Genomic DNA, 27,071 nt, shown 5'->3' on the forward strand with positions numbered 1-27,071 from the left:
AGTCATATCAAGATGGTGGGCTGCAACGCTCTGAACCCTGCTGCCTCCCTCCTGTGTGCTGCCAGTCAGCACCCGCGCCGAGTTGATGGGCCATTGGGATCTGGGAATAGTTCCTGTTTTATGCAACCCTTTGGGAACCAGCGCCATCTCCCTCTGTCACTGCCGGGCCAATTTTATCACAGAACTTTGTCTCCACCCCGAGAAGTTAAAATTTAATTGAGTTTTTGGTAGCAGTGACATTTCCTTACACATGACGCTCCGTTGAACCTCCGCCATTTCCCAGCTTACGTAACAGCGAGCAGATGGGAAGGCAGGTAATAAAATACGCCACCGCTGCCAAATCCAGCCGAGGGCTCGCCCTTCCTACTGCCCTGGGTGAGTGCACCCACCCTCAGCCGAGAGGGAATTTTGCTGGAGCCCAGCGCCGCTCACGACTGTGCTGCGAGAGGCAGGCCCGTACAGGCACTGAACGAGGCGGGCTCTGCCGGGGAGGGTTCCTGGAAGGATGGATCCCAACCGGATCCCCGGAGAGTCGGCTCTCAGTGGGGCCAGTGGGGGCAGAGTTTGGGGGTGACGCTTCCTGGCAGGTGGGTATAAGGTCTGGGGGGACGGTGGCCACACCAGCTCTCCCCCTATTGCTGGCTGAGGTGGCAGGAGGGAACTTGAAGAAATCCCGAATGTAGACACAGCCCTTGGGGGATGAAATCAGAATGTGTGTACGGACACTTTAGCTACCTTTATTTTAATCATTTAGGGCTTAAAATAAGAACTCTTTAATTAGAAACGTTCCCTTAATTGAATTGTAATCAAGTTTTTAGTGCTGTTAGCCTGGCTAGCCATGTGATCTAATAACACCCACCTTCCTCTCTCCAAGCATTGCCTAGTTACACCTTTTGCTATGCAGTGATTTGTATTAGGAGCCTGGGCCTGGGGCTGTTGGTTTTGGCTATGGGGGTAGCAGCCAGTACCGTCGGGACCCTGTCTCCATGAGGACTGTTAGTGCTCCAGTGGTACAGCAGGAAGGACATGGTGGACCTGTTGGAATGGGTCCAGAGGAGGGCCATGAAGATGATCAGAGGGCTGGAGCCCCTCTCCTATGAGGACAGGCTGAGAGAGTTGGGGTTGTTCAGCCTGGAGAAGAGAAGGCCTTCAGGCCTTCCAGTACCTGAAGGGGGCTTACTGGAGAGATGGGGAGGGACTGTTTATCAGGCGGGGTAGCAATAGGATGAGGGGTAATGGTTTTAAACCGAAAGAGGGGAAATTTAGATTAGATATTAGGAAGAAATTCTTTAATGTGAGGGTGGTGAGGCACTGGAACAGGTTGCCCAGAGAAGCTGTGGATGCCCCAACCCTGCAGGTGTTCAAGACCAGGCTGGATGGGGCTTTGAGCAACCTGGTCTGGTGGGAGGTGTCCCTGCCCATGGCAGGGGGGTTGGAGCTTGATAATCTTTAAGGTCCCTTCCAACACTAACCATTCTATGATTGTAACAGGTAACTCCTGCCCCAGTGTTTTAAAAAAGTTAAGTGTTCTATATCACACAAGCAGCAGGACCCCGACTAGAGAGGCTGGGGAAGGGAAGGGAAGGGAAGGGAAGGGAAGGGAAGGGAAGGGAAGGGAAGGGAAGGGAAGGGAAGGGAAGGGAAGGGAAGGGAAGGGAAGGGAAGGGAAGGGAAGGGAAGGGAAGGGAAGGGAAGGGAAGGGAAGGGAAGGGAAGAAATTTGAGGGACAGGCAGAATCCATGCTCACAATCTGATCTGTGCTGGGTCACCTCCATTCCTCTCCAGTTACCAAACTGGTGTGCAGTGGTAACCACAAGCATCTTTTCCTCTCTCTGCACCGCTCCAAAAAATGAACATTCCTTAAGGTCTAGCCCTGTATTAGGCACCAGAATACAACAATAAAGGTGCATTAAAACTTTGTTTAAACTACAGGACCTGGAAGGCTGTCTAACCTCCCAGACCCAGCAGTGAGCTACAGTCACACTCGTGACCCTATGCCAGGATGAGACCCCAGGAGGCCTCGCCTCATCCCTTCTCCCTGGTTTGCCTGGGAAGGATCTTTGGGTGTAGAGCATGGAAGGGGATTGAGGCTCCAGCCGAGGCCCTTAGCTTAGCAACTGGGGGACCTGCACCTGGGACATCTTTCATGGGATTCAGGTACGGCCAAAGCATCCCTAGACAATCCAGGGAGTGCTGCTGCTGAAGGCAGGCAAGGAGAAGATGGGCTACACAGGGTGGCTCTGCTTCCAGGCCCTTTGGCTGCTGTCAGGAAGCTCCTCAGGCAGTCTCCAGTGCTCACACTGCAGGGCTGTAGAAGGAACCCATGGCAATGTGTCTTGGGCTGACTCTTGTGGGCTGGTGTGTCCAAGGGGGCTGTACGTCACTGGACATCCACCCAGCCTCACCACTGCCTGCGGTGTCATTCCTCAGGTAGGAAAGGAGAAGAAGGGCTAGGGTTGTCCTGTTTATTCACAGTATCACTGCTGGGTGGCCTTCCAGTGTCACCGTATATGATATTCATAGCACCTAGTAAAACTTGTGGGAAAGCTGAGCTCCAGTGTCAGAGAAATGCCAGGTCGCATTTGGCAGCTCTGCCTGATCCACTGTAAGCAGAATCCCGTTTCACCCACTGTCCGGAGAGGGACATGCTGCTTTGAAGACCAAAGCCACTTCTTCACAGAGAAACTTGCCTGTGCTAGAAAAGTGTGAGGAATCAGGGAAGCAGCAGAGAAAACTTTGCCTCTGTGCTGAAGTTCTACTTCTGCAAGGCCAGTGAAAGCAAGAAGAGATGAGAAGTGAGAAAAAAAACGCATTTCCACCTGCAATTCAAGAGCAGACATTCCTGAGGAGGCAGGTACCTGCGGCTTGACAAATCCAACAGAGCGAAAGAGCGTTGTTTGAAGCGTTAACTCACAGTTTATGCAGAACATGCAGCCCCCACTCAAAACCAATGATTGATGTTCACAGGGTCTTTTTTATGGGACACACACACTACTTTCTCAGTACTTCCCAGACGGATTTGCCTTTTCAATACTCATACCAAGCAAGAGAATAGCATTTTAGAGAAGACCAAGCATTCCTGGAGGGAAGGTCAAATGCAGCCTGCAAGGTGGGGATGCTGATCTGAGCTCTTTGCCAGAGTGCTCTGCATTTTAAAGCCTTTTTTTTTAGAGTCAAGTGCAAGTCCCCATTCACATACAGCAGGGAGCAATAAATATTCCTGCAAATGAGACATCAGCATCCCGGGATAGCACAAGGCTAAAAACAAAGCAAAATGCCAAAATAAATAAAACATAGCTAATAGCTACCTCTGAAAAGGTTGCTTCAAGTGACTCGGCTCAGCATCAGGTAGGAAATCCACGGCAGGGGCAGGGATCCAGGCCAAGACACAACTGTCTCGGCAATGAGTCACTCCATTTTCTTCACACATTTAGGAAAAAAAGGGAGAGATGATGCTGAGTCCCTACAAAGAGCCTTCTTCATGACACAGCCCAGACTCATCCAGAGCACCATCTAACCTGTGTGCTGCAGGTGTCCTGTGGAAAATAAATCTGTGGCCACATAATTAAAGACTCAACTGTAATTCATATGCATAAGGACATTGAAGGGCAGTTGCACAGCCAGCCTCGGTGCTGCCATTTCTCAGCAATGAGAAATGTGTGTTCTGATACAACAGATAGCAGCAGTGGCCTGCTGTCTTCAGTGAGGAGCAGAGCTGGTGAGAGGCGAGACACACGGTTGGGTGGCACTTGGAGTAACAGCACAGGAGCAGTAAGAGATGGGAAGAAGACTTGGGAGAAGATGCTTGTTTGGGCACTGGAGAAATTTGTGGTCCCAGAAACACAAGCTGATATGGCTGTCCTCCCTGCTCCCCTTGTCCCCTCCAAGCTTTCCCACTTTCTGCTTCCCTTCTTCAGGCTTGTCACAAAGCCCTGGGCTCTGGCCTTGTCTGTTGCCCCTCCCAGGTCCACCTCACCTGCCCTTCCCTGTCTCTTCCCCACCGCACCCGTGAGCCCGGTGTCCTGCCCAGACAGTACCAGTCCGGCACAGCTGTGTGTCCTTGGCCAGTCGGTCCCAGCCTTCCCACCACATGCTGTCACCTTCCACACAAGCTGCTCCCTGTCACCAGTCCAAGCCTTCCTGGGCAGTTGGTCAGTGGCAGCTCCCCTCCATCCCCAGTCCCCATCTGTCACCAGAATCCCCCACTCCCCAGGCAAATGGTTTGAGTACTGCCTGCCTCCTTCCCATCCCCCCCTACCCACCCCACTGCCGATCACACCTCCTCTGCTCTTCCCATTCCCCATCTCTGATCACCATGCATCTGCTCTTCCCATTCCCCATCTCACTGCCCTGACCAGCCCTGCTTTCTGTTTCCTACTCCCCTTCTCAACCAGCCCAAGTCACTCCAGCAGCTCCCAGGCAATAGCCCCTTGCCCAACCAGCCCTGGCATCTCTCTGCACCTCCCAGTCTCATCTGCCTCCCAGTCACATTTGCTTTTCCTCAGATTTTTAGTCCTTTCCGTTTGAGTTTCGTCCCTTCCCTATTCAAATCAGGGGCTTTTCTCCACTGGGCTTCCCAGAAGCCTAAAGAGCTGGGAGCACAGGGCAGAGGGAAGCATTGAGGGATTCAGCCCAGTGCCTGACGCAGAGCAGCAGGATGATGCCCTACGAGGGAAAGCCCTCCAGGTTTCCTTCAGCCCTGCTTCTCTGTGGGAAAGCCCATATGGCATCACTCCAGCCTCAGCAGCCAAGGGAGGGTTGGGCAGGTTAGCTGTGAAATGTTTGTAGCTGTGAAGCTGTGACAAGTCTTCCTCCCATGTTTAACAAAACCATGTAATTTGTCTGCGCCGGTGGGGCTGAGCAGTGGTGTTTCATGGAGCAGGCAAAATACAGCCTCCATGACAGAAAAACTGAGGTCCTGCCCAAGGCCAAGGCCAAGCCCTTGCTTGAAAGCCCAGAAGATCCACAGCTTCATCCCCTAGGCCAAATATCTATTCCTGCAGCCCAGGAAACCTAGTGGTAGGCCAACATTTTCAAAAAGAATTAAATAAATGTGCCCAATTCAAGCTGAGGCAATCACTTTCTGTGGAAAATTTCTGCTCCAGTGGTGAAACTTTGACAAAGTTATAAGCAAGTGAAAACAGGGTCTTAAAAGGGGAAGTGTAGGCAACCTTAATAATAGAAGCTGCTCCTGGCCACACCTGTAATTAAGGGCCTTTATTGGTTTTTTCCATATACCTCGCCTTTTTTATCCTCGTGGTATTCCCAGCTTCTGTCAGTTTGCAACTGACTATTACACCCACACTGGCTTGCTTTGGTAAAAAAAGAAGACCTAATGGAAAAAAAAAAAAACAAACAAAGAATAATATTCAGGTGCACCCTCAGAGCTCTGTCAGGCCAGGGTAGACGTAACAGGACCACAGGTCAGGGCCAAGGTTCTTTGGGAGGAGCTGGACTCAGGGCTGAATCAGCAGGATCTTGCTTGAAGACATGTAACCTTGTCCTCCTCAGCTGCATGCTGCGTGCAACCTGGGCACCAAGACATCTGAGCGCCTAGGCGATAGTGGAAGAACCTGGCCCGGCAGCCTGGAGAAGATGCAGGGGAGGCACCAGCTCTGCCTTGACAAGTCTTGTGGATTCCTCCTCACCTTGAAAGCAGAACGTCTTCCTCTAAGAAACTCCAACCCTCATATTTTTTGGAGAAAAGGAGCTGAACTGGTCCCTCTCTCTATTTGGGCTTTTGCCCCCATGGCCACGACCTGTAGCAGAGCCATCAGCTGCGGCAGGCCCATCCCATCTTCCTGGAGGAGTGGGATCAAGCTACACTGCTCCCCTCTGCCTTTCTGCATGGCACCAGGGGCGGCTTTTGGCAGCAGTGTGAACTTCTTAAAACCTCTAGTGAGAGGACCTGCAGCCCAAGGAGAAGAGAAACAAGCCTGGGGCTCAGAGACACAGCCCTCTGTCTCTCTTAGGAACAGTGGGAGCAAAGCAACGGAGAACTGAGAAGCCACATTCACCTCTGTAGGAAGATTTGCAGATCAGACTAAATGAAGTCTAGGACTGGTCAGGCAGGAGGCAGTGCAGCTGTGACATGACTTGTGTTTGGGAGGCTGGTTGGTGGAGAGGCACAGATCAGAGGAGGTCCCCCATGACTGGAGAAAGGCAAATACTGCATTCTTTTCAAAAAAGGCTAAAAGGTTGATCCTGGGATCTACAGGCTGGTCAGATTTGTGTGGGCCCTGGAGTGGGTCCTCTTGGAGCACATTTCTGGGCGCATGAAGGAGAAGAAGGTGACTGGCAACTGTCAGTGTGGATTTACCAAGGGCAAATCATGCCTGAACAACCTGATCACCTTCTTCGATAAAATGACTGGATTTGTGGGTGAGGGGAAAGTAGTGGAAGTCGTTTATCTCAAATTGGACGCGATGGTCAGAATCCATCTGATCGACCAATCTAGATGATTCTGTGATTCTAAATTCAGCCAGGCTTTCAACACTGTCTCCCACGATGTTCTGATATCCAAATAAAGGTGTTGTGGTCTCAATAGGTGGACAAGCAGATGGTTAAAAAAATGGTTGGCTGGTCAGGCTCAGGGAGTAGTTGTTAATGTGTCGTACTCTACCAAGAGGCTGGTACCAAGTGGGGTGTCTCCGTGGGGTGTCCTGGGACCTGTCCTCTTTAACATGGTTATTGATGACCTGGAGGAGGTGCTGGGGTACACTTCCACCAAGCTTGCAGATGATACCTAGTTGGAGGGGGAACAAGTCAACATGCCCAAGGGCAGGGCTGACATCAGAGGGACATAAGCAGGCTGGAGGGCTGGGTCTGAAGGAACATTGTGAGTTCAGCAAGGGCTGAACTACAGCCCTGCACCTGGGAAGAAGGAGGCCCTGGTCACGATATGGGCTGGGGACCTGCCAGATGGAGAACAGCTCCGTGGGAAAGTACCCGGGAGTCTTGGTAAAAGGCAGAGCCAAGCTCTTCACAGTGGTGAGCGGTGGGAGGATGAGAGACAGCGAGCGTAAGTTGAAACAAGAGAGGTCCAGCTTGAATACAAGGAAGATCTTTCTGTCCCCAAAGACAGTCAAGCACAGGGAAAAGTTGCCCAGAGAAGCTGTGCAGTCTCCATCCTTAGAGGTTTACAAGACCAGGTAAAGCCCTGAGCGACCCCGTTTGACCTCTTTGCTGACCCTGCTCTGAGCAGGAGGCTGGACTAGAGCTGTCCTGAGGCCACTCAACCTGAATTATCCTACAATCTCATGATGCGCAGTGCCCCACCTGTGTATGGTGTGTGTTTGGCATGTGCCAGGTACATACGTGCCACACACATATGTCCGTGGCAAAGGTGAGCTGCAAGCCTGTGTCACGAGTCCCATGTGAACGGTGCAGCTGAAGGAGGGTGAGGTATCACACCTCGGGCGGTGGGTGAGGAGCACGCCATGGCAGGGGAGCAGCTGGGGCGGTAGCTCTGAACGCCCGCGGCAAGTGTGCCGGTTTTGCACGTAGCGGTGAGCTCGCCGAGCATCACACGCCTGCCAAGCGGGCTGGCAAGGAGCTTGCGGTGGAAGCGTGCGGTGGGAGCGTGTGCCTGTGCGCCAGGGGAGCGAACACGCAGCCGTAGCGGCGAAATGCGTGCGCAGGGTGCCGATACCGCACGCACTGAGAGGAGGGGAGAGCGGCGTTCGCGTGGGCTTGTTGTTCACAGCAGCGCAAACCAGTGGTAGCTAAAAAGCTTCCCGTGTACGAGCATCTCCCATGCAGACTCAGGGGGTGGGGTGGGGGGGCTCGACGTAGCGCAGGCGGTTATGAAACCAGCTTGCCCAGTCAGGATAAATCACGTACTGCTGTGGGAGGGACAGGAGAGATAAACAACGCACAGGGAGACGGGAGGGCAGGGAGAATGGCTTAAAATGCGGCTTCCCGGCATGCCCTGGTGGATTAGTTCAGCATCTCAGCCCAGCTCCTCTTTAATTCTTATGCAAGGGGTTTCTCTGGAAGGGACAGCCTGTCCTCGCCAGCTGAACGCCAGGCATAGGGCACCGATTAACAAAAGGCCATCTCACCACCCGTCCCACACAGCGAAGGGCAAGAGGCAGCTGGGGACTTGTTCTCTGCAAGGACTGAGGTTGTGGATTTTTGTTTGTGCTTTGCATCATGCAGTTGCTCACCAGGGACCTCAGGATGTGCTCGTCTGAGCCAGCCACGGCCTCCCGTTCCCTTCTGGGTGTGATTGCAAGTGCTGATTTGTGTCTATAAGGCCCCATATAGGCTCTTTTGTGGGAAGGACTGTGGCCCGGCAGCTCCCAGTTCCTACATCTTGATGTCTAGAGGCTGGGGGTATCAGAGTTGGGAATACGCACTGCGCTTGGGGTTGTAGGCAGTGGTACGAAGGTGACGGGCGCTGTGCACAGACCCGGGGAGGTGCAACATCCTGGCCACAGCTTTGCTGCAGCTGCGGATGCAGGATGGGCAGAGAGCTATTCAGGCAACCACTCCTGGTTCATTTATGGCTTGCACAGTCCCCATCTGTGCAGACGTGACAAGTTCAACCCTCAGTGGCAGCTAAAATTCCTCCTTCTGCTACTGACTACCTTGTGGTGTCGGGCAAGTCACTTTGCCTTGCTGTCAGCCACTTCTGTCCCCCTTCCCTTTCTTTCTGGCTGAGAACAGGACCTGCCCCTTCTCTTGTGACTGCAAAAGCAAGCACAACAGGGCCATTTAAGACCTGAGTGCTCTAGAGGCTTCTCCATGGGACAAATTATCAAGTAATTACAATAACTCAGAAAGTCCCATGTTTTTCACAAATTGCTCTTGCATTTTAACCGCTGACGGTGAGTTTCAAGCTTGTGAGACCATCTGACTGCTACATGAGAGATGTGTCTCAGAGCAGCAGGGAACGTGCAGTTTCATCCAGCCAGTACAACTCCACCGACGCACCTTGTACCTCCTCTGCAGCAACCACTGCCAGCTGCTCTCACCCTGACTTCCCTCCTCCACTGACTTCAGACTTCTGTGTCCCACTGGTCCTTACCGGCTTGCCAAGCACTGCTAGCTCCTTGACCGCTCCAGGGCTCCCAATTACTTAACCCTAGCACCCTGGGTGCAGCCAGTCATCCTCTGTCTGCAGCTCTCCGCTCCAGAGCTGTTCTTCATCACAGCTCTTCCCCACTTCCCCCACAGCCTCGTGCGGTGCTGGATGGGTCACATATAAGTTTCTCTATTCAAGGCAGCCTGGATGCTACTCTCCACAACGCTGTCCTGGAGAGCAAAAAGGCACACGGTGTAACCCAGCAGCCTGCAGCTAAATGATGGCTCTGCTCAGCTCCTTCTGTGTCGTCCCCAGTGTTCTGCTATAGGTCTGCATCGCCTGTCATGTGCTCGCACCCACTCTCCAACTGATTCATTATTTTATCCCTGAGAGAAGCACATGCAGGCTGCAGGTCATGTTATATATATCTTCAAAGTCTTCTCTGGAGCTCCTGCGTCAGCTCGTCCTCCTCTGTTCGATACCCCAGGAGCGGTGCACAGGCCTGTGGCAGGTCCCTGGCAGACACGCAGAGTCTATTGCTGGGTGAGCATCTAATCACCTGTCAGGAGCAATTTCAAGCTCCTTATTCTCACAGTCTCACGTCTTCTGTAACGAGGCTTTGTATCGTACAGGCCTTCAGCTGACCCTTTTTCAGCTGACTATTTCAGTGGCTGTAGCACTGGGACATTCAAACAACTCTGTCAATGCACTACAGCCAGGGACCCAAATATTCCCAGGTCCCAGGTTTCAAGACGTACTATTTCAAATCTGGGGCCAGCACCAAAATAATCCTGCTAATTTCAGAGGCCAAAAGAACTTTTAAAGCTCAAATATCCAGTGCTTCACAGACTATTTCAGGATGGTGTTTGTGTCCATCCTGAATTTTTTTGCAGGGCAGTGAAATCATATGCTTGGCATCACACGTTTCCTCGTTCCACGCTGACCTGACTTTGACAGCCACTCGCTTGGGGTCTTTGTGACCAGGCTGCCCAGGGAGCAGAGGCATTGCCCCTCTAGATGCTTCCTTCTGGAGGGGACATGGTTAAAGGTAAGCAAATACACTAATGGCCCACTGACTGCCCTGCTGGTGTTGCATTCCCCAGGAACTGTAAGATGCCCAGGAGCCAAGGCTCCATACAGCTTGCAAGCCAAGCTGTCATTATCTAATGTCCTGAGGGGATACGGAAAGGTTGGTTGACAGAAGAGCTTCCAGGGCATTGCAAACCCTCTACCTGAGAGGCCTCACGCTGGCGAGAACAGGTTCAAGCAGAGCATTTCTCCACTTCCACACAGTTTCACTGCCCCTCTGATGCCAGGGGAAGAGTGCTGGCCAGCTGCCTGTGGCAGGGGACAGGCAGCAACACCCTGCTACAGCTTTAAGTTGTGCGTGCCACATGGAGGGTTTGAATAATAAAAAAAGGGGAGCAAATCTCATACGTTGAGCACACGCACCCAGGCAGGGCTGTGAGGCAGCAGCAGGGCAAAAGGACCTGACTCCAAACTCAGATCATCTCTGCCTAACTTCCCAGGGCTGGAGCACCTTTGCAGGTGTGGTAACAGATAACTGAACTGCTCCCAGAGTCAGTGGTCCCTCTGTGAAAGCCCTGGCCTGGCTGTCAGGAGGGCTGACCTTTATTGCAGGTTATGGGTGCAGCGTTGGCGGTGGATGCTGCTCCTCTCAGAGCCTGCCTTCTCTCAAACGTTTCCACCCCGACTCCCGGCTCTGACCCATAGCATTGCCTGGGGAGCCAGCCCCAGCCCATCGGTGCCACGCCAGCGCCGTGACCGCCGGCAGCCTTGGGCCAGCCCGGGGAGCCGGGACCTGCGGGGATGCCGGGATCTACGGGGATGCCGGGATCTACAGGGATGCCAGGACCTGCGGGGATGCCGGGACCTGCGGGGATGCCGGGAGCCGTAGGGATGCCGGGACCTGCGGGGATGCCGGGACCTGTAGGGATGCCGGGACCTGCGGGAATGCCGGGACCTGCAGGGATGCCAACCTTGCTTTCATCTCTAGATGGTGCTCTGAGGCCGGGCAATGGCCGGGCTCCATCAGTTTGTGCCGTGCCGCTCAGCGTCCCTGCGCTGCGTCCTGGCGGCGGGAGCACACCCGGGCTGGGGAGAGGACTCCCGCCCTCCTGACCACGGCAGGAAAAGAAGCCTTTATAGCCCCTCCAAAAACCTGCTACCGTCTCAGCTCCTCCTGCTGCGGCATCCTCCAGCTGTGGGATACCATGGTACGGGCATCTACACTGACAGACTGCCTCCCACCCCTCCCTTGCCTCCTCATCCCTCTGCTGTCCCCCTTTACCTGCCCCAGGAGGGCTGCCCCAACTGGCCCTGCTCTGCCCCATGCTTTCAGCATCCCAGCAGGCTGCCTTCCCTCCTCTCCCCCTTCTGCGCAGCCGGCAATAGTCCGTCCCGGCTTGGCAGATTTAGCACAGGGCTGGCGCCTCCGGGGTTTTCCAATAGTGGCACTCCATTAGGGCCCAGCTCTGCTCTTACCACTGGCAATGGCAAAAGTCCCATTGAATTCACAGGGGCAAGAGCAACCCCTTAATGGCCTGGGAAGGTAAGGCTTTTTTTCTGGATTTTTTTTTTTTTTCTGTGTGTGTGACATTTAAAACCATGGCCACTTCATATTGACTGTCCAAAAGCTGGGAGAGCTCTCAGGCCCTCCTGCAAAGGCAAAGAAGGGCTGCTAAAGCTTGAAGCGAGCAGAGGAGGCATTTTGCCAATCAGAGGTCACAAGGTGCAGCTGCTGGGGCAGCGCCATGTGCCCTGCTCCACTCCTGGGCAAAACCTGGATGAAAATGAGCTGGTTGAAAAGGAACACGTTTTTTCAGCAGCACGGACATTTTCAACACTGTTTCCTGATCATGGAAATCCAATCCCATTTTCTCCTCGTTTGAGATTATTGTTGCATTTCTTGAACATATTTTTAGTCGCAGTGTGTATCAAAATGTTTTGCTGAGCAAGTTTTGGGTGAGTTGAAAGGTGCCAATGATGGTTTCTTTTCAAAAGAGTTGTCCAAAAGTGTCACCAAAAATAAAGCATGAAACAAGTTACTCAAGTGTCATTTAAAACAAAACAACATTCATCTGAAAGTTGGCAAGACTGACAGCAGTGTAGTTATTTGTCATGGGGCGGAGGAGCTGAACCAATGCCTGGATCTTATTCATAGGGAAAAAGTCCTTCCTTTCCCCATTATCTTTCTGGTATTTGAATAGCTTTCAATAACGAGCCAAGGAAATCATTGTGAAGTAAAACAGGAGAGAAATATAGGTTGTGGGCAGATAAACAAAGCAGCAGTGTCTTCCTCCTGAAAAGCAAGCTGCCAGCCCCTCAGGATTAGGGGCAGGTCTTGGGTTAGCAGTCCCTCCATCAGATCCTGGGCAAGGGAGGGAGCTGGGGGACGTGGTGCCCTGGCATGCAATAGCGGTGTCTTTTCTGGAGAACACAGGACAAGAAAGTGTCACCTATCTGCAAGTTGATGCTCCACATATAGTACACAATGGCCAAAATATCAGATGTGTTTACGGTTGTGAATGGCTTGGAGAGCTGATTTGCAGACTCCTTAAAAATATCCAGCCTTCTTTATAGCAAACAGCCTTCTGAGGTGGATTGTCCTGGTGGCCTTTCATGGGCTGCATAAAGGAGTATCCAGCCTAAAGCCGGAGACCCACTTATTGAGATGCTGTTCTCACATAGCACTTGTGTGTACATCCTTGGGTGTTTATGGGATGGAGTTGTAGTACAGGATGGGTTATGCCCCCACATATGGCATACACATGTAAGTACACACAGTGTGTACTTGTGCACAAGTACTCTGTGATTTGAGTGTGTGGGTACAGAAGTACCCGTGCAGAAGGATGTACGTACCGCTGTGTATCAGCAAAGCCTGTGGGCATGCGTGCAGCTTGCAGAGGCAGAAGAGCACTTCTTACTCGGAGGTGTGACCTCACCGTGCCATCAGATGAGTTATGTGTACCCAAGGAACATGCCATTTGTGCGACATAAGCCCAGCTGTGGGAGGAGCACCTGACGGGCAGAGGTTTACCCATCACCTTTGTTCTCCTGCACTCTGGTTGTTCCTCTTCTCCCCTTTGCCCCCTGCCCTCGGCCCCCTTCTCTCCCTTGGGACCTCCTCAGCTGTCCCCCTCTCTAACAATGTGACAGCGTTGCCAGCTTTCTCCCACTTTTATTGTGAACAGCAGGGTTTTAGCTGGGTTTTCCTCAATGCCTCTGTGTCTTCTCTACCACGATGCCAAATGCGACATGAAAAGGGCCAGCAGGTTCAAACATATGGAGGGGGCTGGGATCCCAGCAAGGCTGCATGATACTTGTTCCTTAGCATGACTACAACCTTTTCCCATTTTTCGCCCAAGAGTCACATCATCTGAAGGGAGGGGTGGCAGTTCTACCTCCACTGCCCTAGCTGTTCATCCCCATGGCCCCGGTGCATCTCAGCTGCCCCATCCTTGCCAAGGTTCCCTGGGCCCCATCTCCTTGGAGATGAGCCTCTGAAGAGCTAACAGACTGTGGGTACTTCATCCCCACCAAGCATTGTCATCTGCCTCTGAAGGATGCGGTACCTTGGCGGGCGAATGACCAGTCATGTGGATTCCCCCTCTCCTGGAGGCCACCACCTCAGTCTGTGTCCTGGATGCCCGTGTCCTCTCACATGGAGTTGTTCTCTCTCGGTCCATTAGGTTGTTTCCACTGCCATGGCCAGTGGCAGGCACCCAGCTCTGAAAGCTGTATTAAAAGCCAGGTCAATACCAGCCCCTGCTTATTCCCTCTGGGGAAAATAAATAAATAATAAAAGGAGGGAGGGACTTAATTAATGCGAAGGAGAGGTGGGACAGGGTCCCACATGGAAAAATGAGGCTGTGATCAAGCCATACATGGGAAAAGCCAGTATCCACAAGCTCCTGTTCCCACTCTGTGTGCGACGGGAGGAGAGGGAGGCATCCAGAGTGGTGTCTTTCCTTTCGCCACCCTTCTCCTGATGCCCGGTTGTCACCTGTCTGCTCTTCTCTCATCCTCCTGCCAGCTCCTCTTCCTTCTTGGCAAGACTTCCCAAAGGGGCCAGCTCACTGCTTGGGTGCAGAGCAAACCCGTGCAGGGCAGCTGTGTCCCCCACAGAACCTGCGTGCCAGGATGAGAAATGGCCACGTCTGGGTTTAGACCTGTCTTGTTAGTCTGTCCCTGCTCTTTCTCAAACGTGCTCCCGTATTACCTCACTTTCTCTTCTTCCTTTTCCCTTCCTCCTCCTCTGCCTGCCTGCTGTGACTGCTTCTTCTTCTCACTCCTGCTATTTCTTTACTTCCTTCCCCTTCTGCTTCCTCCCCCCTTCCTCTTGCTTCTTTGAACCAATTCCAAATTGGTATTGAGATGCTATTTTTCTGCTTTGTAGATCAGGGGTTGGGTGGGACATCGTTTCTTCTGCCGTTCCCCCCATAGCACAACTGTTGGGTGCCCAGAGCAGCTTCCTAAGCTCCCTGTTTGTCTTTCTGTCCTCGTATCTCCTATAGTTTTGAAGGAGTGATTCTGCTGCTCCTATAGGAAAAGGCTCACTAGGTTTCCCTGTCTTTTGTGAAATGACAGTAAAGTGATGTTACAGGTCTATCTCTAGTTGATGCCCTCCCTCATTTCCTCTAGTTCTTACTTGCCTCTAGCAAAAAAAAAAAAGAGGTTTGGGCTTTTTTTTTTTTTTTTTTTTTGAGCCTTACATCTACAGCAGTCTCGCACATCTCTGCCTCTTCAAGCATGTCTACAACCCTTCCCTGAGCAAAACTCTTGTTATCTCCAAAGCAAGCAGGATTGTTTGACCCATCCTACTTGTAATTTTAATGCACATGCTTCCCTCCCTACATACATTTTGTATGATCTTCTCCCTGAGCAAATTCTCTGAACCTCTTATTGTAGGTCTTTACCAGGGAGGCCCAGAACAGGGGAGCCCTTGTGGTGGAGCTTCCAGGCACCAATGCCATACAAACAGCAAACACCAGCACTAATAATTCTCATCAGTCTCTACACCAGGCTGCAGCCTTGGGGTCTCTCCTTTGCTTCCAAACCTCCCCCTGGGATATTAGACTTTATTAAAAATAAATAGTTACAAATTCAGTTTTACAGCTGATGGCAGCAGGGAGAAGAACGGAGGAGGTGAAAGGAGCAAGTCAAGGGTCTGCTGTCCAGTCAGGTCATTTGTCTGTCATCCCGGCCACACTGTGCCAGGGGGCAGTCTGGGTGTGCAAGCACAGGGCCCTGCCTCCTCTGCCAGGCGTCTCAGGAGAGGAGCAGGACTTGTTTTTCAAGAGGACTGGGAGGACTGGGTCTGAGTCCGTGGAGCCGAGCTGCTTCTGGAGGCGACAGATGCCAAAAGCCAAGGAGAGTGCAGAGTAGGCTACGCAGAGCGTTCTTGTCTCCTAGCTTGGCGTTTGCAGTGGAAGAATATGGATTTCAGTTCTCGTTCTGTTTTATATACAAAGAAAGAGTCATGTGCAACAAGCAATAAACATGCAAGTAAGCCCCTCCCTTGAGATCCTTCCCCACTCCCTCCAAGAATCCTGAACTCTCCTGTCCATCCTCCTCTGGTCACTGCTTAGGTATCACTCCTCTCCTAGTGATGGTCATGACTCTTGACAGCCATGGGGCTTACCCATGTCAAGAGGGAACGGAAAGTTTGCTGTTGCCTCAGCAGCAGAAACACTTGCTGTGGGTCCTGGCCTGTCTGTTGAGGGCACGGACTCATGTCGCCTCTCCGGAGATGAGAAACCAGGCGTTCTGCTCTCCTGTCTCTGGGCAGGAAAGGGATCCTGGCCCAAGCTGCACACACTGGAAGAGTAGTGTATCCTCACTCCCCTCCCAGGCAGCATGACTTCATGGGAAAGGGAATATATCAGAGCAGCTCCAGGCCTTGATGTACTCGGGGGCTGAGAGGCAGTCACGGGAGGCATTTTTTGGTGGGCAAGGAACTTATCCAGCTATGCACGGGTGCAGAACAGAGGAGGAAACGGTGGGTGACGGGTGTGGAATGGGGAGGTTGGAATTAGATGGCTGACTCTCTGCGGTATGAAATTGTATCTAGGGGCAGAGTTGCCTGGAGCCGCTCCAGGTCCAGGTGGCTTCCAAAATCCATCATCTGGATGATGCCTCCCTCTTCTTTAGTGCTGCCCCCTAACACCACACCCACTTCGTCATCATCTTCCTCTTCGTCTTGACTGACAAGAGCCAGCTCGTTCTCATAGCAGAAGGCACTGGGAGGTGGGGGAGAAGGTAGGATAGTCATCTTGCTTTCCTGTAGCTCCCGGGCTGAGCAGCAAGGCGTGCCGGCTACCTCGTAGGTCTTGTGAAAGCGCGAATAATCCACTTTGTAGTGGTTTTTCTCCTCAAACACAACTGGTTCAAAACGATGACCCCAAAGGATTTCACTAGCAAGGTAAGAGCTTCGTGCCTGTGTGGTCATGGCTGTGGCTTCCACCATCCCCTCCAGAATGACAACAATCTCAAAGTTCTCCGTCTCCAGCTCCTCCTTGCCAATACCATAGAGTGGGCTCTCCTCATCAATCTCATGAACAATAATAATGGGTGAGACTAAAAATATACGGTCGAGGCCCACATCATAGCCCACATTGAGGTCCCGCTGGTCCAGGGGGAGGTATTCTCCTTCCTCTGTCATGTAGGGTTTGATGAGCTGCGCTCGGACGTGGGCCTCCACAATGTGGCTCCTCCTCAGGTTGCCCACCCGCCACATGAGGCACAGTTTGCCATCCCGCACTGAGATGACTGCATGGTGACTGAAGAGGAGGGTCTGGGCCCGCTTCTTGGGCCTTGCCATCTTGGCCATGATGGTGCCAATCATGAAGGAGTCAATAACACAGCCCACGATGGACTGGACCACAACTGCCATGATAGCCAGTGGGCACTCCTCAGTCACACAGCGGAAGCCATACCCAATGGTTGTCTGTGTCTCCACTGAGAAAAGAAAAGCCCCCAGGAAGCTGTTCACGTGCATGATGCAGGGCTTGAGGAGAGAGGGACCACCTCCCACTGCCGGTGCATTGAGGTCGCCATGGAAGAAAGCGATGCACCAGAAGAGGAAGCCAAAGAAGAGCCAGGAGACCAGGAAGGCGGCAGAGAAGATCATAAGCATGTACCGCCAGCGCGTGTCCACACAGGTGGTGAAGATGTCGGCCATGTAGCGCTGAGACTTGTTGCTCAGGTTGGCAAAGTAGACATTGCACTGGCCATTCTTCTTCACAAAGCGGTTGCGGTGCTTCCTCCGGGGGGCATGCCCCTTCCCATTCCGGCTGTGCCCATTCATGCTGCCCAGCGCGGACACCTTGTGTCCATCCTCTTCGGTTGACACGATGCTGTACCTGGAAGAGAAGAAACATGCATTTCCAGGAGAAATACGTGAAGAACAACAGCAACCACTGAGGCAGCGACGGTGTGAGACACATAGGTGGCTCACAGGGCTACAATACCATGGTGTTGAGTATCACAAGAGCACATTTCTCTGGTTATTGCACCGTGGTCCCACCCTGACCAAACTGGTGGATCTCAGCTGCAATATTTGCCGAGTCTTGCTACCAGGAGGTTGTATACAGCAAAGTCCTGACAGGGCAGCAAATCAGGAGAAGCTTGTAGAGCTGTGCTTCCTTCCAGCTTTTGTGATGAGGAGGGACCTAAGGCTTTGAAACCTGGTGGCAGCTGGGACAGCCGGGAAGTCTGGGAGCAAGCACTCGTAGTCTGGCCACATTTTGTCCCTGACATTATATAAGGCCGTGAGTTTCTATTTTCTCCTCCACCCTCCTCACTGATTTCATGGTGTGTCGGTGACAGTGTTTATACACTTCCTGCGCTCAGGACAATTCTGTTGCCACAGCAACATGTGTAGCTCCCAGCATCCCACATCCGAAGCCAAAGGTGTAATTTGGAGATCAACAGCAAAAGTACTGGCAGATTTCCCTGGAAGAAGCTCCCCACACACTTTCTGGGAGACATTTGCCCCTCCGGCTCCCCTCCCTCACAGGTGGCACCACTACTACCCCTTGTTTGCTGCTGGGTCCACAGTTGCAGATACTCCTTTAAGATGTCACGGCAGAAGATGGTCTGACCACTGAGGAAACCAAGGGAGTGCACAGATCCACCAAGACTGCTCTGCCCTCATGACCACTGAGCCCTGTCTTCCCAGGACCTGTCAGGCTGCCAGTGCCTCCTTCCCACCCCATAGTGTTGAAACGCCCTCAAGCACGGGCTCCGTGACTCTCCTCCTCCTCTCATGGGAAGAGGCTGGAGTTGGGACTCCTGGGGACCAGGGGCTTCTGCAGCACTGCTTGCATCTGTAATTTCTGGTCCAGCACCACACAGCGCTTTGCTTCTCCTCTGTAGCACTCCTCCTCTGAGCATTGTCCCCATGTATGGTGAGTCTTGATAGAATCATAGAATGGTTAGAGTTGTAAGGGACCTTAAAGATCATCAAGTTCCAACCCCCCTGCCATGGGCAGGGATACCTCCCACTAGACCAGGTTGCTCAAAGTCCCATTCAGCCTGGTCTTGAATTGGAGGAGAGAGGAACCATACCTTAGAGCAGGAAAGCCCCTGGCAGAGAAGAATATACCAAAAGGCAGGCTAAAGGCAGGGCCTGAGGGGCCAAATGAGGAGGACCAGCCACCCTGGGCAGCAGCAGTCCTTGAGAAGGGGGTTACTCACCGGTTGACTCGGACGCTGCCCATGGCTCGCTGTATCATCAGGTGTCAGGGGGCGGCGGTAGCTGGGAGGGCACGGGATCTCATGCAGCAGCACTCACATGGGACCAGGCGGCTCCAGGTTTCACCTCCGGCAAGCTGGGGCCTGCACTGCCATTGCTCCTGGGCATGAACCTTGGGGAAAAGGACGAAACAAAACCCAGTGAGAGCCTCCCCTGACAGCACCCTTCCCAGTCCTGGGGCAGGGGGGGAAACAGGGCTCCCAGCCTTTTGCTCAGGAGGGGTCTGGAGGTCTCCACGGGGCACTGTGCCACAGCCTGGCTCCGGCAGGTGAGGAGCTGATGGATGCAGACCAGGTTGCCCAGCCTGCAGCCCCCCACACTCCCCGACATCTACCGACGGAAGAGGTGCAGGGCCGGCTGGTCACTGCTCCTCAGATCAAGGGCACTTTGCAGGGCCCTTGCCCTGAGCCATTATATTAATATCATAGCTTACAGCAGGACGAGAGCTCAGCCAGGCTAAATACCTCGCACACAAGGACTAACGGAGCACAGACATGCACGGCAGCCCTCAGGGATCCCCATCAGCCCAGCCTGACCCAGAGGGAATCTATTTCCAGGGGATGCAGAACCTCTCCTCCCCACCCCCCCGCCCCGTTTCAAAGAGGAGAAGAAAAGCAATGGTTAGAGCCAAAAGGGAGAACTGATGGAAAGGAAGGGCTTAGGGGTAGCCAAGGAGAAGCCGGTTAGAGCCAACAGACCTTGCGACGTGCCCTGTGTACAGCATCCAAGGAGCGGCTCAGCAGCAGAGCCCTGGGGAGGGTGTCCAGCAGATGTTATGTTCCGACCTGGTCCTCCCTGAACTGAAGAATGGGGAAACTGAAGACTCAAGAGCCGACCTATCCCGTCTGCCCAGAGCTGCTGGGAAGTGAAATGCAGTGAGGGGGTAATGACTCACAGATTAGGAAGGGCTTTGTACACCCATGCTAATCCTGCACTGTAACCTTTGGATTACAGCAGCCAGTGCGGAGCGCCGGACGCAGACACAGCCAGCTAGTTCACTTCCTCCCAGCCTCACCGGCGAGCAGCCAGTGGTTGCCATATCTGGGACAAATCCAAGGATTTCTGGGTCAAATCCAAGGTTTAGAGCTGCTTGCAAGTGGTCATGCACAGACAGGAGAGAGGAACAGCAAGAGATGTTATCAGGGACAGAAAAGTTGGTGAGAACCATCCTTGTCTCATCACCAGCATTGCAGAACAAGGCTTCATGTGGTTAAGGGTGACCACCAGTTTTCCCCAGTTAGGAGCACAGACTAGAAAGCAGCAAGTTAGAATCCCCAGGCATCACCTCTGATGCGCAAGCAGCATTGTTGCCATGTCTGGGATGAAGATTAACCAGCAGTCTCTCCTCCAAAGACCACGGATACTGAGGCAGTTTAAGCCCTGTGGCAACACAAACATGGTTGTACAGACCAAGGATATTATGAGACCGGGAGAAAACAGCAACCTTGTAGTCCACAACTCACCATACAGAGGTAAAAGTGAACAGCTGCCCCAAAATTCCCATCAGCAAAAGGCACTTTGGCACTGAACTCTGCCAGGACCCACCCCCTCACCGCCCTACAGCATTCAAGTCCTTAAGGAGGATTGATTTGGCCAGGTATAGGAAATTTAGTTGTGCAGCTGGGTAAACCTACAGCAGAAACTGGGGTCGGTAACTTAAATTAATCCTAAATTCATTCATTCATTTAACCTAAATTCATTCATTCATGTTGAGGAATGACCAGGTGATGAAGAAAGGTCACTTCATGCTCACAGATGGTCCCATGAAGATAAAGCTAAGACTTATCTTCAGAGATTACATGGTGAGTTTGGACTGCAGCGTCCCACAGGTCTTTGGGATGTGAAAAAGGTGGGCAATTTGGGTAGACCCCTCTATGCCAGATCCAGTCGAGAAAGGAAGGGCACCCTCTCCAGCCGGCACCTTCCTTGACCAGCCTGGATAAACCAAGCTCATCCTAAGCCAGCACTGACACTGGTGCTGGAGGAAAGGCACTGCTGCAGCTCACATACGGATACTTCATAACTTCCTAAATGTTTCTGACCACCCCCACCCCTCCCTTTCCCCAGCTGTGGGAATAGGTGCACAATTTCTAGAGATTTTGGATTTCTGGCCCAGGTGGTAGCCAGCTCCAAAAGAAGAGGAAGGAGGACCTAAGGAGCTTCTGCCCACTGAAATTATGTGCAGCAGCACCTGAATCTCTGCTCCTAACCTTCCCCACCTCACCGAGAAGGGGCAAAGGAAGCAGATGAAATGCAGGTACCACAAGGGCTGTGTTCATCTCTGGGTGGTACAGCTAAGGGGAGGGATGGGCACGCTGAGCTGCAACCTGTGCTGCTCTGCTTCCTCCTGGCTCCCACATGGGAGCTCAAGTCAGCCAGAACTGTAGCATGGCCTCTTGTGCGGAGCCCACCGTGGCTGGATCTTGCAGCTCGGAGCCTGGGAAACATTTGCTGCTAGCTCTGGAGTGCCAGAACAGATCAGCAGCAGCTAAAACTACATCACTACCTGCAACTTGTACTCGCTCACAAGAAGAGTATTTCCATGAAGAATAAAGGCTGCGAATCTGAACACACACGTTTGAGGACATGAGAGCAAATGGTTTTAGTATAGGCTGTAGTGGGACACCTGTGGTCTCGGTCCATACACTTGTCTGTAAGACCCACACAGAATTGAGTTCATAGCTCTTTTTCTCCTTCAGCTTCAGAAATTTTTCCAGTAGATTCAAGGACCTCAGCAACAAAATGCAGCGACTCTGCTCCCAAAGCAAGCTGTCTAATGGACAAGTTTGCGCCTGCTATTATCTTGTGGAGGTTCTCCAGGGCAAAGTCTATGTTGTGCTTCACTGCTCCCAGGTCAGTTATTTGGCCTGCTTTCAGGTCTTCACTCTTCACCTTGGAGCTCTCCAGCTCTCCCTGGAGAATAGAGATCTCCTGCTTCAGCTCCTCCACGTTGCTTTCTGCCTCCAGAGCTCGCTGGGTCATTAGCTGAAGATTCCACTTAGTCTGCTGGACAAAGGATTGTAGCTCTTGGGCTTCCCTCTCCTCTTTTGCCAGCTGCCTCTCCAGCCTCCGCACCGTGCATGCCTGGCTCTCCAAGGAGCTCTTCATGCTGCTGACCACCCTTCTGAGCATGGCGTTCTCCTCCTTGAGTATGTCGTAGGTCGTCTGTGAAGACGGGACCTCTCTGTCCCCTATGGCCTCCTCATGCAGAACGTGGGGTTCTGTCTCCCTGGTGTGCTCTGAGTTCCCCAGGTAAGGGTCACTGGCATGGGACCACGGGACAAAGGCATCCATCCCCAGGTGCTTGCCCACGCTATATTGGGAAGAGTCATAGGAGCCACATGGTGCCATACTGGCAGTTCGGAGAACACGCGACCTTTGATGCACAGGAAGGTGGTAGTTCCAGCTGTGGTCCTCATCTTCTGACAAGCTGCCAGGCCTTTCCATGTCTTTGTAAAATGGTTCCTGAAACCCCTGAGCTTCGTCCTCAAGCGCCAGTGCATGCTTGGCCAACCTCTTGGCATATATTCTATTTTTCAGTCCTTCGTCTTTCACCATGTAAGAGTTCCTGGGATTTAGGGAAAATGGGGTGGGTTCTCCCAGATCCTCCCCCTGACTGTCAGCCAAGCTGTCAGAGCTCTTGCACTGGAGTGGAGGATGTGCAGAGTGGCAGAAGTAGCTGAATTCATCATCATTCTCATCATCCTCATCATCATCTTCCAAGCCTTGAGATTCTGGGCAGACCCTCTCCATTGTCCCAGAGATGCCAAGCAGCCGTGACATTTTTCGGGATGCTTTGGGCTGCAGCAAGCAGGAGGATCCAAATTATCTTCCTGGAGCCCAGGTCACACAGGCAGGTGACACTGACAAGCAGTGTGCCAACTTCTGCAGCCTCAGCTGGTGAGAGAGAGGCGGTTACCAAAATCCCTCCATTTAGATCACCAGGTTGTTCGGGAGGGACTGGAGAGGAGCACTAGGCATCTCTGTGTCTTTGCTATGGGGAGAACAGGAATCACCAAGGTCTGTGATGTCATCGTGTGCTGTGAGGTCATGACCAGGAGGGAGAGGAACCAATCAACTGCAAAAGTGCAGCAGGAGGATAAGCTGCATCCTCATGGATGCAGAGCCACCCCCAGCTCAGGGATGCTGCTGGTGGGAAGAGAAGAGCTCGTGAAGCCACCTGAGACCTCCAGCCGTCCCCAAGCAAACAGCATCACGCAGAGGGGACAACCCTGCCCCACAGGCTACTGAGACATCTCCAGCAGCAAGATCAAGCCGCTGATGTTTTGGTGCCAGGGCTCACCCTGGGCAGAGGCAGGAGACACGACCAGTGCTTTGGCCAGAGGCATCACCCCGAGCCGGCTGGCCAGCAAGGGGTCCGCGCCGTGGTGCTGCCGATCTGATTCATCCCCCGCTGCCAGCTGGAGCAGGGAAGCGTTAGTAATACCGGGCGCCACAAACTCAGAGCGGCACGAGCCAGGAGACGAACGAAAATAAACCCACTTACCACTTCCACCCCAACACACCCCCACAGCGCGCGGTGCCACCATGGAAAAGACAGACAGGCAGGTGAGAAGCCCTGGGCTGGGGACTGCCATCACATTGGGCTGGCGTTCACATTAGCCCCCCCAGAGATGCCACACTGGGAGGTGATGTAGCCACCGTCCCTCCTCAGCAGCTGGTGGCCCAGGGCCACCGCTGACATCCCTGCCTGCAAAATGCATGCCACCAGCTTGGCAAGGCCAGGGGCCGTTCTAGGAGCCCGAGCCCTATGCAAACTCAGTTCAAACAGCTGTGGAAAGGTCTCCTTGCTCCTTGGAAACCTGAAACACAAATGGGATGAAGGGGGAGGGCTCAGAGATGCCTCCAGCAAATGGGGATGACACCGACAAGGGGGAGGAAAGCCTGGCAAAGGACAGAGATGCGAATCCCTGAGCATGTCTGAGGACCTTTCTTAGAGCTTGCTTTGCTTCCTGAGACCCACATGTGGATGGGGAAAGTGGGGGGGGGGTGTCAGCAACAACTCCTGGGGAGTGGGATGAAACCCCACCAGTGGGTGCAGCATGGGGCACCCTGGGTGGTGCTAGGCAGGAGACTGTGGTCTGGAGAGATGCCTCTCCATCCCTCTGCTGCCCTGTCCCTGACATACATGAACACCCACGTATTTCATGGCCTGAGGAAGCCACCCAGCACTTCAGGAAGCCTCTGCAGCGTGGGCATCGCAGCTGCTGTCTTTCAGCATTGAAGCTGTCAGCCAGGTGGGTCTCCAGGGGCCAACAGCCACCTCCAGTCCTGTAGCCTGGGCTGCCCTTCCCTCCTTCCCAAACACTTTCCCCCTCCTGTGCCCTGGATTGAGCAATGCTGAGGACACCACCACCATGCTGCAGTCTTCCCCGCCTTCCTGGGTGACACTGCTCTCCAGCAGGCACAGGCCATTGCACCAGCCCACGCTGCCACCCCGGCACTGCTCTGACCCTGAGCAGACACATGGGGCCAGGCTGCTGCCATCGCTTTCTGAGGGATCTGCAGGCTAATAATAATGTCAGAGCGCATGGTGCTGATGCAATGCCTCCATCGCTCCATCCCAGTACACGGTGCAGCGCCTTGCACATCCCAGGCTTTCTCCAGCCCCTGCCAGATCGGATCATATTTGACAATCCTTCCTTAAATTTGTGGTGGAAGAGTCTCATGAAACAGAACAGAAAAGTCCACGCTGAAGCACTCCCCCACTTCTCTTTTTATAACAACCATATCTGGTGCTCTGGGATGTACACCGCGAACGACGACGATGGAAAAATCCCAGGGTATTTTTACACTCTTAGTCTTTGCTTTATCTGGAGCCGTCTGGCAAATGCTTCCCTCCTGTCTGTGGTCAATACCGCAGCCGCTGGTTGTGCCATACTTCATGCTTTTATTCCTCTTAGCGACTGGGTAGCACTGTCCAGTTTTGAGATCAGCATCCGCGGACCCATCCTGCTGGCTCGGGCACGGCGACAACACAGCAGACATCTCCTCGCCTTACGGGGAGTCAGGGTGGAAACACCCACGAGTAGAGAGGGGGCCCCTTTAGCTTTTTGCAGAGCCTCGTAGACCCACAGCATTCAGTTTGTCCTCTCCGACCTCTTTGTAACTCCATCTCATATCCTCTTCCTCACAAATACTCCCGGGGTTCATGCCGGGGCTCGGTGGGCAGCTCAGTGCCATGGGGCTGTCTCGCTGCAAGAGGCAGTGGCCAAGCTCTGGCTGCCCCGTGCCGGCCGGGCTGGGTGCTAGGCACTGTACGAACACGGGCGAAGGCACAAGTCACCGTGCAGGAGAGTTTTACCATATTAAAAAGGCAAGTGACATATGGAAGGTGAGGGGAGGAAGCTGTAATCAACTCTATACCATTTTTATATACACACTTCTGCCTTTTCGTTCAATAATTATAAATAGATCGAGTAAGTGCCAACAGTCCCCATCTGCCCCGCAAGGCACGATCCGCTGACCAGCTTCTCTCTCCAAAAGAGGATTTTATCAACGTGCTTCTGCCCAGTTTATATTTTGGGGTGGAGTGAGAGGGGGGGATTTTTTTCTCCCCCTGTGAAACCCTGGAGCCTGAGGATGGGTAATATGAAAACAAAACAAAATGATTTGAAGTTAAACCATCTCAGTGTGTGACTCAGAGCTATTCATAGCTCCCTGAAGCCAGCTGCAGCAACGGAGCCAGAAGGATTCTGCCCGTATTATTATTCCAATTACCATCTGAATTAAAAGTTTGAGCAGTGATCAGCCCACATACTGACGGGAGGGGGAGAGAAGAAAGCAAGAGAGAAGGAGAGAAAGAGAGAGAGGGAGAAAACACAGATAAAAATGGGATCCACACAAAGGTCTCAGGGATGACAAAGTCGGGAAGAGGCACGGAAAGGTGACAGCATCACCTCCTGCCTGCTCCCACACCGCCCTGGTGATCCCTGCTCCGGCTGCACCAGCCGGGCAATGGCACTGCAAAAGCAGCCGCCCGCTCCTCAGGAATCCAGCTGAGATCGGGGGGACCCCACAGCAGGGCTGGTGGGACTGGCACAGGCACTCACCCGCTCTCCTCCGGCCAAAACAGGGCTGGGGGGACAAGAGGCAGGGGCTGGGGGGCAGTCAAGCAGGAGCATAAGGAGAGGATGCTGCTGGGGCAGTGGCTTGGGGAGAAGTCCCCACTTTTTCTTTTTGAGTGAGGTAGGTGGGTGTTATTCTTTGTGGCTGGCATCACAGGGAAAATTAAATGCTCAGAAGGCCTCTGGCCAAATAACAGCCGGGCTTTTGTGGCAGCCAGGGCGCAGACCGTGTCCCATCTGCTCCTGAGGAAGCACTGAGGCTGACGTCCACCCTGGCAGCCATCCTGCCAAAACCATGGACTAGACCTTGAAGGGTTGGTGCAAAACCCGCAAGAGATGAAAAAACAAAGACATTGGGAGGTTCCCGAGGTTCCCAGGTCCTGGGTGGCTGTGGTGTGCTCAGGTCACCTCCTCCAGCTTCCCAGCACGACTGCACCAGTGAAAAGGGCATCTCCCCTAACTCCCCCACCACAGGAGCTCCCTTTGCTGAGCATCCTGCCCTGTGGGAGCCTTGCCAAAAGGCTGTCCCCAGCAATGTCCCTGCGTCTCGGTGTCTCTGAAGCATAGAGTCCCTCCTGAGCCCATGGTGGCCTGGCCAGGAGGGCTGCCCATACACGGTCTCTCAACGGCTTTCAGCTGGTTGGGGACAAGGATCGTTACTGGTGTGCGGTAAAAGAGGGGTGAGAGTGGCCAGCGTCACCTGCCTGCCCACTGCCTCTGCAAAGCTCCCGGCAAGACAGGTGCCTGCAAATGGGTTATGAATGATGATAACAACAGCAACAACAGCAAAGGGCGAGCAGTAGCCAGGGCTCTGCTCCGAGCCCCTGACTGAGAGAGGCTGCAGCCGCTGCTCCACACCCAGCTGCTCTGGGAGGGCTGAGTTCCCAGCCTGGCCTGGCTGCTCAGCGCTAACCCATCAGCAACAGGAAAAAGAAAAAAAAAATGTCCTGCAAGATCCTTGTCGCCACACTAACAAGGAGCCCAGCCGAGCCACCAGCCTCCTGAGGTGGTCCCAGCTTCTCCCCTTTCAGTCCTGCCTGCTGGGCTTCAGAAACAGGGCTGAGGGAGCATCTCAGGTGAGCCGCAAAACCGCGCTCCTGCAGAGAGTGGATCCACTGTTTTGCTACAAGCCTGCTGGCTGCAGCTCGCTCCGACCAGTTAAACACATGCACCTGAA

At 53.3% G+C, this 27,071-nt stretch overlaps 2 protein-coding genes across 2 annotated transcripts; both read right to left on the bottom strand.

Moving 5' to 3' along the window:
* Positions 1-16,082: 16,082 nt before the first annotated feature.
* On the bottom strand, positions 16,083-18,786 carry KCNJ4 (potassium inwardly rectifying channel subfamily J member 4). The gene is made up of 2 exons (XM_074164228.1): positions 18,749-18,786; positions 16,083-17,412 (listed from the first exon to the last, which is right to left on the bottom strand). The coding sequence occupies exons 1-2, from the start codon at positions 18,784-18,786 to the stop codon at positions 16,083-16,085; spliced, it is 1,368 nt and encodes a 455-aa protein (XP_074020329.1).
* Positions 18,787-21,482: 2,696 nt separating this feature from the next.
* On the bottom strand, positions 21,483-22,589 carry LOC141477562 (endosome-associated-trafficking regulator 1-like). The gene has a single exon (XM_074166774.1). The coding sequence runs from the start codon at positions 22,587-22,589 to the stop codon at positions 21,483-21,485; it is 1,107 nt and encodes a 368-aa protein (XP_074022875.1).
* Between the last annotated feature and the right edge of the window lie 4,482 nt (positions 22,590-27,071).

Source organism: Numenius arquata, chromosome 2, assembly GCF_964106895.1.
Source record: "Numenius arquata chromosome 2, bNumArq3.hap1.1, whole genome shotgun sequence".
Taxonomy (NCBI): domain Eukaryota; kingdom Metazoa; phylum Chordata; class Aves; order Charadriiformes; family Scolopacidae; genus Numenius; species Numenius arquata.

What these genes read in the sequence shown, in the direction of transcription:
- KCNJ4 (XM_074164228.1), bottom strand. Translation starts at nt 18,786, where the DNA reads ATGATACAGCGAGCCATGGGCAGCGTCCGAGTCAACCG. An exon ending in GGCAGCGTCCGAGTCAACCG is followed by an intron (nt 17,413 to 18,748) that starts GTGAGTAACCCC and finishes CTTCTCTTCCAG; the next exon opens with GTACAGCATCGTGTCAACCG.
- LOC141477562 (XM_074166774.1), bottom strand. Translation starts at nt 22,589, where the DNA reads ATGTCACGGCTGCTTGGCATCTCTGGGACAATGGAGAGGGTCTGCCCA.